Here is a 15,723-nt window from a genome sequence, read left to right on the forward strand (position 1 = left end):
AATTCCCTCACTGTATTAATTTCAATCACTTCAGCAGGAAGGCTATTTCATGCATCCACTACCCCTTCAGTAAAATAATACTTTCTGACCTTAATTTTCAGGGCTAAAATCCTTAGGTCTAAGTGGTGGTGTTATTTAAATTTGCATCCCTTTAATTATTTATCTATTGCCACAGGCTTTTTCATTATATTTCTATTCAGTAGAGTGAGTAGTTTAACTTGTCACCGTGTTTTGTTCTATAATCTTTATTTTCATTGTAACAGAAATGTCACAATTTTTTAACTGCACCCTATTTGTTCAGTGGAAATCAGTATTTTTTCTTTGAAACTGTCTTTTCTTTAATACATAGCGAACAAAAATATTTGTTTCTACATTTTTTATTTGACTTTAAACAGCTCGGTGTCATGTTGGCTTCAAGTTAAAGAGTTGTTTGTAAGCCCTAGGTTGGACCCAAAATATTTTTCTTTTCTATACCTTATTCAATTTTAAGCAGCCATCATGGGTCCCACGATATCTAAAATTTTGAAATCTTATTCTAGTATTTGAAACATTATTTGGAAAAGAAAAAAAAATATTTCTGTGATAGCCATAATCCTAAATATTAATATGTCTGAACTAATAAAAGAGAAAAAAAAAAGGATTCAAATTACAAGTAAATGTAAATGTAGGACTACAATCCCAAATGCAGTGTTTCTTTGCACATCTTTGACTGTAGGGTAAAAATATTATAATTCAGCAATTTAGGGCATATTTAAGCACTAGATCTAAAATACTCACTTCAAAAAAAAAAAGAATCGATTAATTTTAGAGCATTAAATAAGTGATATATGGGGAATTATGAAGAATTTTAAATTAGTCTAATAACAATTTTTGTCTGGTGTAAAAATTATAACCAGTCGAATATTTAGTAATTTCCAACTGCAACAGTTTGGGATAACAATACAATGGTTGTAAGTTCAAAAGGTATAGGTGATTTAGTGTACAATTTAAAATATATTACAAAATTCTGTACTGCTCCAACCTGGACAAAAAAGTAATAATGTGATTTAATTTAAAATGAAATATTCTTAGGTGTTCAGTTTCAGAAATATTGCATTTAATTTTGTGATACCAGGGACCAATAAAAGCATGAGTCTATATACCTTGTCCAAACAAAACGTAACAAAAAGAAGCAGCCTAGAAAAAATACTTTGATCATTTTACAGGAAGTCTAAAATGTTATGTTGAGGGCAGAATTACTGTATTTGTAAAAGGGATACTGAAACATGTTCTATAAAATAGGCCAACTCTTCATACATTTCTTATGAAATGTACATATAAACGACTATTGTACGAATACTATTTGCACTTAACAATTAGGATTACGTATTTATCATTAGTGATGTCCCGAACGGTTCACTGGCGAATAGTTCCAGGCGAACATAGCTTGTTCGCGTTCGCCACTGATGGCGAACATATGCGATGTAAGGACCCCCCCCTTTTCGTCATCATTGAGTAAACTTTGACCCTGTACCTCACAGTCAGCAGACACATTCCAGCCAATCAGCAGCAGACCCTCCCTCCCAGACCCTCTCACCTCCTAGACAGCATACAATTTCGATTAATTCTGAAGCTGCATTCTTTTTTTTTGTATTTGTATTTATTATACATTATCCTTCATAGCCAGTAACCTGTGTTTATCATACATTACCCCCCATAGCCAGTAACCTGTGTTTATTATACATTATTCCCCCATAGCCAGTAACCTGTGTTTATTATACATTATCCCCCATAGCCAGTAACCTGTGTTTATTATACATTATCCCCCATAGCCAATAACCTGTGTTTATTATACATTATCCTCCCATAGCCAGTAACCTGTGTTTATTATACATTATCCTCCCATAGCCAGTAACCTGTGCTTATTATACATTATCTCCCCTATAGCCAGTAACCTGTGTTTATTATAAATTATCCCCCCACAACTAGTAACCTGTGTTTATTATACATTATCCCCCCACAACCAGTAACCTGTGTTTATTATACATGATACCCCCATGGCCAGTAACCTGTGTTTATTATACATTATCCTTCCCATAGCCAGTAACCTGTGTTTATTATACATTATCCTCCCATAGCAAGTAACCTGTGTTTATTATACATTATCCCTCCATAGCCAGTAACCTGTGTTTATTATACATTATCCCCCATAGCCAGTAACCTGTGTTTATTATATATTATCCCCCCCATAGCCAGTAACCTGTGTTTATTATGCATTATCCCTCCCATAGCCAGTAACCTTTGTTTATTATACATTATCACTCCATAGCCAGTAACCTGTGTTTATTATGCATTATCCCCCCCATAGCCAGTAACCTGTGTTTATTATACATTATCCCTCCCATAGCCAGTAACCTGTGTTTATTATGCATTATCCCTCCCATAGCCAGTAACCTTTGTTTATTATACATTATCCCTCCATAGCCAGTAACCTGTGTTTATTATGCATTATCCCCCCCATAGCCAGTAACCTGTGTTTATTATACATTATCCCTCCCATAGCCAGTAACCTGTGTTTATTATACATTATCCCTCCCATAGCCAGTAACCTGTGTTTATTATACATTATCCCCCCATAGCCAGTAACCTGTGTTTATTATACATTATCCCTCCCATAGCTATTAACCTGTGTTTATTATACATTATCCTCCCATAGCCAGTAACCTGTGCTTATTATACATTATCCCCCCATAGCCAGTAACCTGTGTTTATTATACATTATCCCCCCATAGCCAGTAACCTGTGTTTATTATACATTATCCCCCCCATAGCCAGTATCCTGTGTTTATTATACATTATCCCCCATAGTCATTTATCGTTGGACCTAAGCAGCATGATGTCTTAGGCCGGCCCAGAGAGTGAGTAAGTGAGTGAATAATATAATATATATGTTCAGAAACATATTAGTAATATATGTAAATCGGGTTCATGCAAAGAGGGTGAAAAGGTATTTGCATCAAATTTACAAAGCCAAACTTTTGAAAGCTTTCCTCATTTCTTTCTCGGGATGAGGAATATATCGGTTGTAGACTGAGGATTTCCATCTGCCTAATGTTTTAATAATATGCACTGGAGTGTCAGTGTTGAAGGAGACCGAAGCTGCCCCTATTCTACATGAAAGACCCGAGACATGGATACAACCCAATCTTAGGAGTAGTGTTCTGATGTAGAAGATGAATTTAGCCGTAGTCAGAGGAATTCAGTGAGAGTAGTGGTGAAATGTGTGTGGCATGACTGAGTGTTGGTAAGTAAGAGTCAAGTATTTTAACTGGGCACTAGTTCTAGGTGGGATAAAGTGGTATAGCGGATGGATGAGTAGTTTGGTTCGTTTTAGAGGTTTGTAGAGAAAGTATATAGTGATCATGATTTTTAGCGATATCCAATATTTTTAAGGTGGTCTCAAACAAACATAAAATGCTATATAAAATTTGTGGGAATATCGAATAGTCGTGTACAGTAAATAAGAGAGGGCTCAGAATATCGAACCATTGATCGGTAACCTTGATGAAGTAGGGGGTCTATCTGTTTTATTAAATATGCGGTAATATGCTTTTAATGGGATAGGACAGGGCAACCTTTGGCTCCCCAGATGTTGTAGACTACATCTCCCATGATGCTTTGCCAGCCCCTGGGATAGGACGTTAGGAAAGGTGTGTGATTGGGATAAGTGGTTGTTTCTGTATTTACCTTATCCTGGGACCGACCTGGCTCCTAAGCTTGAGCCGCGCGTGGCTGGATCACTCCTGCCTCCACACGAGCCGCATGCGGCTTGATCTCCTCTTCTGACCTAGCCGCGTGCACTGACCGCAGTGATCGGTCACGTGGCCCGCCTGGCACTAGGAGCACGGCTCGAGTCACAAGCTCGCTCTTAACCCCTTAAGGACCAAACTTCTGGAATAAAAGGGAATCATGACATGTCACACATGTGATGTGTCCTTAAGGGGTTAAAGGGGCAGTGGGAGCCAAAAGTTTATTCAGGCTCCCATTGGCCCACGTCATTCCAGCACCCCCACACACGAACGTTTTGGGGGCACAATAGCTTGCATTTAAAAAAAAACTTTGACTGTAATATAATAGCAGTCAGTTTCCTTTTCACACGTGTGCGTTTCAGGGCCTGCCAGGGCACAGTGTCACACCAGTGCAACTCATATCTGGTGTAACAGTAGTGTACATTAAAAAAAAAAAACTACAGCAGGCTTGTTGCCACCTTCGGGGACCCTTGGTGTTGTACGTGGCTGGGTGGAGGAAGAGACCTTCAATGACATCAGTGAGGACAAGGAACGGGACATGGCTAGCTTGGTATCCAACCTTGTGCAAATGGGGAATTTGCGGTTGTGCAAATGGACTGCTTGCGGTTGTTTGCGGTACGTTAAACGGGGAATTTGGTCTGTCACTGTGAAGCGGGCGTAACCCTTACACTATCTGATCGATACAACATCATACCTGATGTTTTAAAGCACGTTATTCCAAACAATTTAGGAATGTTAGGTGATTTATGCCCTTTATGGATTAAAACCAGACTCTGCATCAACTATGTAATTTTCCAATGTGCTATATATTGGAATTGACTCATTTATGTATTAATTGATTTCCAGTTACTGCATAGTACTCATACTGCAATATGCTTAGGTTGTATTTTCTGTTATATGCAAAGTCCTAAATCAAGATACCTAATATTAAATTCACATAGGAGGGACAATTTAGAGTCCACATGGATCAGAGTTAGATTTGCTATGTGTCACATTTCTAATCCATAACAGCTTCCACACTGATTTTAATGTAAATTCAACTTTTATTAGTACCATCAACTCCAATCCAATAAAATGGAGGTCCAATTGGAACGATATATAGGAGTTCATCTCCAAGATTTCCATTTGCTTTGGTCTCCAAGTAAAGTCATATCAATGATTATTTGTTTTTTAAAAAACAAAAATTGCAGTCTAAGCAGTAGTTCATTGTTTTAAAATCCTGAAGATCGTATAGAAGAGAATATTGGAGAACCCCTAATTTATCTCATCATTGTTTTTATATAGCAAAGGGACCTAAAGGCTACAGTGCACATAAAAGTAGGTATTTACATATGAAATGCGGCATACATACTATTCCCGTATATCCAATGTGTTTTGTTTGAATTGTTTGTGTTGTTTTACCTATTGTACAATACTCCAGAATATCTTGGCGCTATATAAATAATTGTAATGGTAGTAGAAGTATGGAGAATTGTAGACAGAGGTATCAAAAGGATCGAGGTTAATTAAAAAAAAAAAAAGGTATGGTTAATGACTGTCCACTGTGCTGAACATTTGGAACTTACTGATACAATGCTATTAGCCTCAGTGCAACAATAATTATTTACAAAATCTAAATTGGCCTATGATTACAAGGTACACCTTTCAACATCACAGTAACTCACTTTCATGCATTAGCCAGTGCATAAACAATGAATACAATAAACCTACTGGACTTCCTATGATTGAATGCCTTAAGCTTCTTAAAAATGAATATTACAGTCATCGTAATTTTTTTTCAACTTGAGAAAAGATAATTTTAGTGTTCAACATACTAGTGATTAAATACATGTGAATAATTTCCCTGAAGTGCTGAATAAATTAATGTTTCATAGATCGCATTTCTGAAAATGTACTGATTCTTGGAGAATCATTTGAAGATTAAGGTATCAACCCAGACAGATAGAATGCACAGTTTAATAACATTAAATCCATTACTTTCCAAGGAGGCTGATCCCATTTCTGAGCTAAAAACACTTCACTTTTTACAGCATTTACTTTCTTGAATTACATCAGTTTTCATTGTTGAAGAAAAACGGTCACTTCCCAGGATTCTTAATATCATGTTAACTTATCGCTGTAATTAACTAATATCAATTTTTAACTTATCCCTGTAATGAACTAATATCCAATTTTAACTTATCCCTGTAATTAACTAATATCAATTCTTGAGGTGTGAAAAATAAAATTAAATGCAGAAATTTACATCTTTATACTGCAACTGGTATCCTCCATCTTATCTCAATGATAAGATGATAATCAATGATAAGATGGAGGATTCCAGTTGCATCAATGTTATAAGCTCTGCTTTTGCATATGGCAATGCTCATTTGCAATGTTTACCTTAGCTTTGCCTCTTCTGAACTGAATTATGATGTGGTTCAATCTTTTATATAAATTTTAAAGGAAACAGAGCCTCTCATGAAAAAAGGTTAACAAAGTTATTGGACATTTTCAATGTTTTATTCAATGATGTATACTCCAGAGAAATGATAGTTACCTTTTAATCGTCATTAGAATAACAATTGACATTTATTGAATGGCTCATCATTCATCATAAAGTAAAACATTTTGTAAAATAGAAATGAAAGGCCAGAAAAATGCAATTTTTCTATTCTCCCTAATTCTTTTTTGTAGCCTTTTATTTAAACATTATGCTAATAAATATTAAAGGTTATAAATGTGAGTAAATACATATTTATTGCCAAAACCACATATGCTGCCACGGATATCAAGAAATGACCTTTCCATTTTTATGGTTATATTGGTAACTTAATTATGACTGTACATCACTGGGAAAAATGAATCACAATGGCGTAGCAATACTTTTCCTACCCTTGTTTGTTAAATACTTTACTAATAAACATCTAGAATACTCATAAACTGCAGAATAAAGCGTAAACCCATTTGGGGCTTAGAAAGGAATAAGCTTACCATTCTTCTTGTAAAACATGATTTCCCCCTTGAATTCACTCTTTTCCTCTAGTGACATTTCAATTTCAAGTGTTGTCTGTTCATTTGTTTCAGCACCAAATAAAAACTTACAGCTGCAACTCTTCTGCATGACTTCTGTTCGAGCAAATCCAGCAAGTTCGCAGAAGCCATCTGAACAGTAAACTATGGGGAATCCCTTAGCCACCTGAGCATTTGCAAGAATGAAGTTACTGTCTGTAGAATAGAAGAAAAAAAAAGAAAACACAGTAAAGACAATGAAATGCAAACTACTATATGGAACAATGTGTGATTGTAAAAATACTTCCCATTGCTAAATTGTTCACATATGTTTCTTAAACAGTCATAAATGTGCTGCATGACATGCATGTATGATAATCTAATGACTGGTTTTTCGGAACATATGACCCCCTGAGTCTCAGGTAAAACACAGTTTGCTCCTCCGAGAAAACAATCTCTACAAATCTGTTTAACACTGCCAAGGTAAACTAAAGGGATTTCAAACAGAATTTTGGAGTAATATTATATTTGATATGTTATCACTAAATACAAGAGCTGGAGCCGAGAGCCTGGACATCTTTTGGTCTTTCGATATATGGGTATGGGTCTTGGAGGTTCCCCTTAGCTTTCTAGATATTTTCAGTATTACAGAAATAAAGATACAAGACCTTCTGACAATATCATTAAAAAAAAATGGTGGACTGCTTTGACTGACTGTGTAAATTGTACTAACTTAAATGTCTTAGTCATCAATATTTATTTTGGTAAAAAAGCAATTTGCTTGTGTTTTATTATTATTATGACATTTTAGAGAATATTGCACAAAACTATTTCTCACTAATACATCTAGGCACTGAAATACAATAATTCACCCAAACACAACATTTTAGTTTAGTTTTTGTTTAATTAGGGATGGTCAAAGCTCAAATTTGTCTTGCAAACATTTTAACCATTTGGTTTATTTTTGGTAAAAACGTTATGCAGGAACTTTATTTAGTTAATAGATACGTACAGGGTGATTTACGTCACGTCAAAGTGAAAGTAAATGTGAGTTTCAAATTCAAGATAAAATTAGTTGAATTTAAATTTTTTTTAAAGGCCGTTATCCTACCAGTTTGGCTATTTTGGTCCAGAAATTTAAATTCACTTTGTATTCCATTTGAATTCCTGGCAATTCTCACTTAAGTGAATAACTCTGTTTGTCTACTTACTTAGTAAATTTACTAGTAGATGAATAAACCTAATTTCCCACTGATTTTTATAGAGACTAATTTATAAAAAGAGAGCATTCATGGCTTAAAGACATAATTATATATGAACTAGACCACAAGTCAGCAACCTATGGCACTCAAGGTGCCTTTGTGCGGCACTCAGGGTGCAAGAGCCAAACAGCCTCTGGCCTATCAGGAGTCCCAGTGGAACTTCAGATATCTGCTAGTGCAACCTGAGCAGTAATTGCAGTGGTAAGGGACAATCCTCAATTTACGCATTGCAGCACTTAGAGGAAGTGATCTCAGACCACTTCCTCCCCACACTTGAGAATGGGAATATGCATTGGAGGAGACCAGCCCACAACAGCTATTGCAGCTCCTGCCCTTGACTTGTACCATGCCAGCCTAGTCCCCACTGGTTCCTAGGGAAGCTACCCACACTGCTAGATATACAGAAAGCTGCAGAAGAAGCCCATCCTCACACAAATAAAACAAATAGTATCACAAACATATACAATATAACAGCCCACATGCACATAAATACTATTCTACAAAGCAACTGCAGCACCTATAAATAACACAAGCAGAATACGCCAACATACACACCTTCATTTTTAAAAAAAAAATTTTTAAAGGGCCCACACAATAAGGGACTTAAGATTTTGTTTTGGCATAGTACTTCAAAAAGGTTGCCTACCCCTGAACTATACAAACATTTTTCATGGGCGTTAAAATCTGAAAGTTAACTTTAGCATATTTCAATTATTGTATAAATTAGAGCAAAAGAAACTGGGCTGTAATTATTTTCTGTAAAAGAAATTCATCATATCCATGTAATATGTCTTAAAATTAGAAAAAAATATACACATATAGGATACATAACAGATCAAGAACACATAAAATGAAGCATGTGGAATCATAATAATAAACCATAAGATTAAAAGGTGTCTGGTTTATGTACCCCAACATGATATTATTCCCCTAATACAAGCTTAACTGGTATATTTTTTATGGCTGAGGTTAACATGTTAGGATTAGTGTTGTGGCTAGTGCAGGAGTAGGCAACCTTCAGCATTCGGATGTTGTGGACTACATCTTCCATGATACTTTGCCATCTTTATAGCTGGAAGAGCATTATGGGAGATGTAGTCCACAACAGTTGGAGTGCTGAATATTGCTAACTCCCGGGCTGTCATTAGTTTTAGGGTAAGAGCAAGAGTTCCTTTAATCTTAGGGCAGCACCGGAACTTACAGATCTTAGTCTGTCTGTGATTAGTGGAAGCTACATTCCTGGGCAGCAACTGTATATAAATACTGTATATAATGATTGAGTAAATGTAAAGAAAAGAAAAAAAGATGATGTTGAAGCATCTGCAGGCATATTAATACGAGGGTGGGTAAAACAATGTTGGCATTGGTTTTTCCAGTAAATTAAGCTAAGATCATCATTGATGATTTAGTTGCATCTTCCAATGTAATATTTGAATCAAGTGAATACATTTTGGCAGATTTAAGCCTTAGGCTACGCTCTGCCCCCTTCGAAATTGCTTGCTATGTCTATGTCTTAGAGGCAGTAGAGTAGAATGAGGAAGTGGTATTAGTGATATTGCTTTTGATAGCATTTAGCATTTTTCAAAGAATCAAAGCAGGAAATGTTGATTAAATCGCATTAGTTCTGTAAACCTACAGATGCTCAATACCACCCTCCTTCATAAAAAAACAGAAAAATAAATAAAAAACCAAACATAATAAATATAAATAAAGGCATGTGGCAAGGGAAATATTCACATTAAAATAAAAGAGGCATAAGGAAAGTAAAACTGAAATAACAAACATGCCAGTGGTACTTTAAGATGATGACTTCATGATTATTAACTGCAGAATTTAGTTTACTAGAATCATCATTTTATTTATAGCTGGTAAAGTGTCTGGGAAAATGTGGTAAACCCATCTTAATCTTCTAGGAAACCTGTAATTATTTAGATTTTTTTTTTTGTGCATAGTAGATTTTTTACATTTTATTTAAATGAGCCTCTTCTGGTACTTCCTGGGAGTGCAAAAATGCTTATTTCAGCAAAATGTCTCTACTGATCCCCCCCACCCAAAAAAAGACCAAATGTTAACTAAAAATGATAAACTTACAGGCCTATTCACTAAAGTGAGAATTGCCAGGGTTGCAAAGTGAATTTTAAATTCCAGGCCCAAAAATTATTTTGATCTTAAATTTAAAATTCACTTGGAATTCACTTTAAATTCCTACTTTAGTAAATTACTCCTTATAGGAAAACTGTCAGAAAAAAAAAATATATGTGTGTGGTATTATTCCATGTGCTAATTATACTTAATATTATTTTAAATAATGTATATTTAAAAATTAGAATAGATTCCTTGCCATCATGCCTTCCACAGAAAAGCAAAACTTAAACACAAAAAAAGCACGTCAGAACAAGCACTCATTGGAGCAAATGAAAGACGTTTATTGCACACAAAAGACATCACAGGGGAGAGTTAGGAAAAAAAGAATCCTTACGCGTTTTGAACCTTAGAGTCCTTAGACACTGGGACATCCCTATGTATCAGGACTCTAAGGTCTGAAATGTGTAAGGATTCTTTTCTCAGCTTATAGAGTTTTCCAATTACTGATCATTGACAGCATTTTTATCTCAGCAAGAAAGCAACACCAAAACTCAAAAATGAATCATAAAAGAACAAATGGCTAAAATGTTTTTAATTCATGCGCATGTTACAACCCGTATAAACAATAAAATGTTCACTGATCTGCCAGCATCCGAAAAAAAATCTATTGGGCCTATTAGTGGGTCCATTAGTCAGTCTATTCATAAAACTCTGTTTTTTTTTTAAATATATATATATAAAAGGAAGTTGGATGAAAATGTTTTTTTTTTTCTAGATTGTAGCTTAATTATCCCATAGTTGAATATGGGAGATAATAAGGTGTCTTAAGATGTTTGGAACAAAAATTAATTGTAAATCATTTTGAACGGATTCTATGTGCCCTTTGAATAATGATAAGCTGTGAACTAATATACCTTGACAGCTAACTAGCTAAACAAGATAAAAGTCAGCTGTCAAGGAGTAGCTAATTAGCACCAAGAGTTCTGAAAAACTAAATTGAAAAAAAGGACATCTGGCAGTTCAATGGCACACTGAAATAGATAAAAATTATTGGTGTTTTCAGACCATCCGCTAATCTTGGAGGCAACAACAAGACTTACTTCCAAACCTCACACTGTGTGTAACAAAGGGAAAGCAGGGGGAATGAGGGCAATTATCAAATTACCAGGCTCCACAAGCAATTCAACCAACAAATCTGTGTGATGTGGAGAATGAAGAGGCAGTCAACTAGAATCCATGCAGCTTGTGCCCAGAGGGACCTTGCTATTTTTCTACTTTTATTTATTTATATTATATTTATATTTTTATATCACTGGATTGTTCCTTTTGCATGGAACTGTTATCTGGTGTCTTAAACAACTGACCAATCTTGAATTCAGTAAGTTGGTGCATGTCATGGAAGTAGTTGATTTGCCTTTTAATTGTCTAGCCACATCTGAATGCAATTGAGATAGGTAGTGCGACTTAATTATGAAAGTAAGAAATAATCTTGGATATTTGATTCCATTATGGCTGTTTTGCTGTACATTGAGTAGGTCATCTGCAAAGTCCGGGCAACTTGACCGTTATTGAATAGACCCCTTTGACCCCCCCCCCCCCCCACCCCCCATTGACACGTAATGCATATTCATTATATTACTGGTAAACACATCAACCAAAAACTAAATAATTACTTGAATTTGTAAATTGATTTATGTGTTCAGCTTATAAATTAATAGCAAACATCTGAAATCATATATGCCATATTTGCACTTAGATTCTTTTATCCATCTTTTATAAAGCACATGTTTTGTACAATTAATGACTCACATGATAATGTGAGTTTAATAAATAATCAGCAGACATATTTAAAGTGCAGAAACACAGAAATTAAATTATTATACAATATAATACATTCAGAATTTGTTGTTTAATTAATCTGAGTTTGTAAAATATTATTTAAGTGGGTCATGCTTTTTTAAACATTACAGTCAGTCATTCAGCACAAATAAATAATTAAAAGGTGCTGTGTGTGCCAGAAAAAAATATTATGGAAAATAACAGATTTCTATTAAAATTCAGAAAGCATGTTCAGTAATTAAATTAGTTTACTCCTGGGTACCCTGTTGTTTACATTAACAATTAACTGAGCTAAATCCATTAATCTTTCCTATCTAATCTGTCTTGAGTTCTTCCAAGAAGAGATGAATGTCAAACGGAAAACAAAAATATTTTTTTATACAATATTCCAAAATAATTATGTTATAGAGTTGATTTGCTAAACAGTGAGCAGTGGTAAGCAATAGCATAAACTGGAATGCATGATTTAAACAAAAAGACAAGTCCGAATATAAAAACTCTATAACTCTGTCTAGATGGAAATTTTCAAACACAGCTATTTTGGTCTGAAATTTTGCAAGCCGATTGTCAAATCACATTTAAGTCAATGAAAATATGTTCCTGACATATTATTCTATATACGTGTATATAGTTATTTAAACATTTTTAGCTTTTTAATGAAAATAGTAGGTTTGAATGTACAGTAGCATTTAAACTTTACAATTCATCTATTCGTATAAAAGTGCGCATTCTGTAAAAAGCAACAAAACAAAAAAAACAACCAAACAATAACTATGTAAATAGCCAGTAAAACTTGCTGATGCCAACATGTTCATGAATCAATATATTTGTTTTTAATTACATGTATTTGAACCATACATAGTTCACGCTTCAGATGGCACTCTTCAGATGTTACCTTTCGAACAATGTTGTTTCATCATTTTTCTGCTTAAGATGTCTTGTTGAAATGCATATCTTGTTATTGTCAGGTGTAATCGTCTAGGTATAACACCATCTTAAATGTGAAATGGTAGGCTACACAAGCTCAGGCTCACCAAAAATGTAGCCCAAATATTATAAATACTAAGTTGCATTATTTACTAATGAGGTCCTGACTACCACTGTAAGCAACATCTGTATAGAAATGTTTGTTGTGTGCTTTAAGGAGCACTCTACACATGTGAAGCTCTTTAGCATTTTGAAGTGTTTTATGTATGAAGAGTATGTTTCATTTCCCTTATTTTGCAGAAAGTGCAGATTGTTACATCCCTCTGGTGGTTAATCAGACAACTTGTCCTTTAACTTCCTGGTTGTCAGTAGACCTAAATTAAAAGGACAGACGATTTCCCAGAGCCCCCGCCTTGCAAAGACATGTCATTGAGCTGTATTGGTAAGTCTGTAATTGGATAACCTCAGAGAGTCTGTGCTTTTACAATAACAAAATCAAAATTAGCTAAATTGTCATATGGCCAAAATTCGACCATCCCAAAATAAACAATAATTTTCAGACAAAATGGTTCTGCTTAAACAATTTTTTTGCTCTACACAAGTCTAGTATCTAGTAGCATTACTACTTTGAAAGTACTTTGAACGCATTATGCCAGGAAATATACTGGAGGTTTTTTTTAATATAGGATCACAGAATGATCATGCCCTCAAATTTACGAGTAATATGAGGTTTATTCAATGCTTAGAAAAGGCATTGCTTCAGCTCCAGAGAGCTAACATTAAATTAAAGCCTCTGTAGAATTAAAATGTTGCTTTTATGTGTAAGATCCTGGGATGATGCAGCTGTTTGTCACTAGGTGAGCTATATTTTGTACTGTTTATAACATCATGATAAATAAAAAAAGTATGTAATCCAGATTCATATTTAATATTGCTAAAGGGGATAATAAGTTAGGAGAATTAAGTCTAGGAATATGGGATTATACCATCAAAATGTTTTAATAGTAATAATTCTAGAACAGATAATACATTCATAGGAAAATGTGTGGATTTACATGCAAATAATACAAATGTAAGATACATGGACATCTTGCCTTGGGCATGCCTATTGTTAAATTGTTAAAATATTTTCACAACCTACATAACTGTTACCAGTAATATATAGTTCACAATATCCTCATGGTATTCCTCAAAATTTTAAAAGCATAACAGTTTTCGCTCATAGACTTAAGGACTCCGAGCAATAGAAAACTTGACTACACTACCTCTCAATCTTCTATAGATAAATTAAGAAAACTCATTACTTGAAATCTCTTGTAGGCCTAAAATAGAAATGAAAGATTTGGGTCTTAAACACCCTGAGGGCTTGATTTGGAATTTAAAAAAAACAGAAAAAATGGGTATTAATATTAATAATATTAATATAATATGGGCTCAGTTATTTCCGGTCTGGGAAGAGATTAAAAGAAAAATAGGTCTTAGATATGCAATTCTTGATTCCTCAAGTTTAGAGATATTAGAGGTAAATGTGGATAATTTATCCCTGGTTGGATGGAGAGACCAAGAAATATACAAAGTGTCACAGATACTAATTCAAGATAAGTTAATGTCATTCGAATCTATTGTGCAAACGTTCCAGTTACCCGATACTGAGAGGTTTGCATATTTAAAAGTCAATATAGAAAGATAACAAGCTAAAATGGCGCAATAAATTATAAGTGACTAAAAGAAATAGTAAAACAAATAGTAGCAGCACCTTATAAGTGTAAAAGCTCATAAAACACTAAAATACAAATAGTTAAAACATAAAGTGCGCTGTGTCTTTAAATAGCTGTGCCTTCACAAAATTGTGCAAAATGCAACACTCTCAAAAAAAGTGCTTAAATGTAAAATGTGCAAAACAACCAATGTTGTGACTTATATAAAATACATACTATTATTTACACAGAAAATTGTGGCATAAAGTGCTAATTTTGTGAAATAATATAAGTTATTCAACTTACAAACCCAAATTGGTAAGGGTAAAATGATTCTCTGTATGTAAAGGAGACAAAACATATAATAGTATAATACTGTATAACACTTTTAGATATTTAAGAAATGTGGTATAACACTCACAAACACAGAGCAGGTAAAGAGACTGCTCAGGCTATAATTGCTTGTACACTGTTAAACAGTGTCTCCGGGGAGTAGACCTCTGAAATCCAACAGGGTAAAAACGATGGGGCGGCCGTTTTAGTATAAAATAAATTTTCTTGTGTAAAATACTCAGCAGACTTGTGCAGGCTGGATTACGATCGCTTTGACTTCACTCCGAACAAATAAACTGACCTCCAGATACCGGTATTCTGGATATCGTAAACAATGTCCCACAGTCTCTCGAGCGTCCAATCCTCCTTACGTGCTGCGTGCTAGCGTGATGACGCGTTTCGCCGTACAGGCTTCCTCGGATCACGTGTTCCTGTGCCAACCATCCCATTATAACAGCCTCCAAAAGTGGGCGTGCTGCCGTTTTTGAAAAAAGTCTGATATGTCCATACAGCTGATAAATCAGCCTGTTAATCAAGTCACTTCTAACTCTTAAAGAGACATACTTAAAATGTCAATTGATTTCTTAACATGCTAAACTTAAAAAAAAATGCATATTACAAAACTCATATTAAAAAATATCGTATTAAAAAATACATTAAAAGCAAATACTTTCAAATAATATTACCTTCAGTGTGCATAGTAAGTTAAAAACATCTGGCACAAACTAAAAATTCATCACAAAAAAGAAAAGGATAAAGTTATTAAAGGGACCATATCACATAAAATTGAAAAGGTCAAAC

General features: G+C 34.5%; 1 protein-coding gene across 1 annotated transcript in view; it reads right to left on the reverse strand.

The window, feature by feature from the left end:
- The window catches only part of KCNH8 (potassium voltage-gated channel subfamily H member 8), a 461,858-nt gene that overhangs the window by 242,171 nt on the left and 203,964 nt on the right, over nucleotides 1-15,723 (reverse strand). The window contains exon 2 of the mRNA XM_063452300.1: nucleotides 6,762-6,995. Within this exon, the coding sequence (XP_063308370.1) occupies nucleotides 6,762-6,995 (234 nt within the window). The remainder of the gene's footprint in view (nucleotides 1-6,761; nucleotides 6,996-15,723) is intronic.

This window comes from Pelobates fuscus, chromosome 4, assembly GCF_036172605.1.
Source record: "Pelobates fuscus isolate aPelFus1 chromosome 4, aPelFus1.pri, whole genome shotgun sequence".
NCBI lineage: Eukaryota > Metazoa > Chordata > Amphibia > Anura > Pelobatidae > Pelobates > Pelobates fuscus.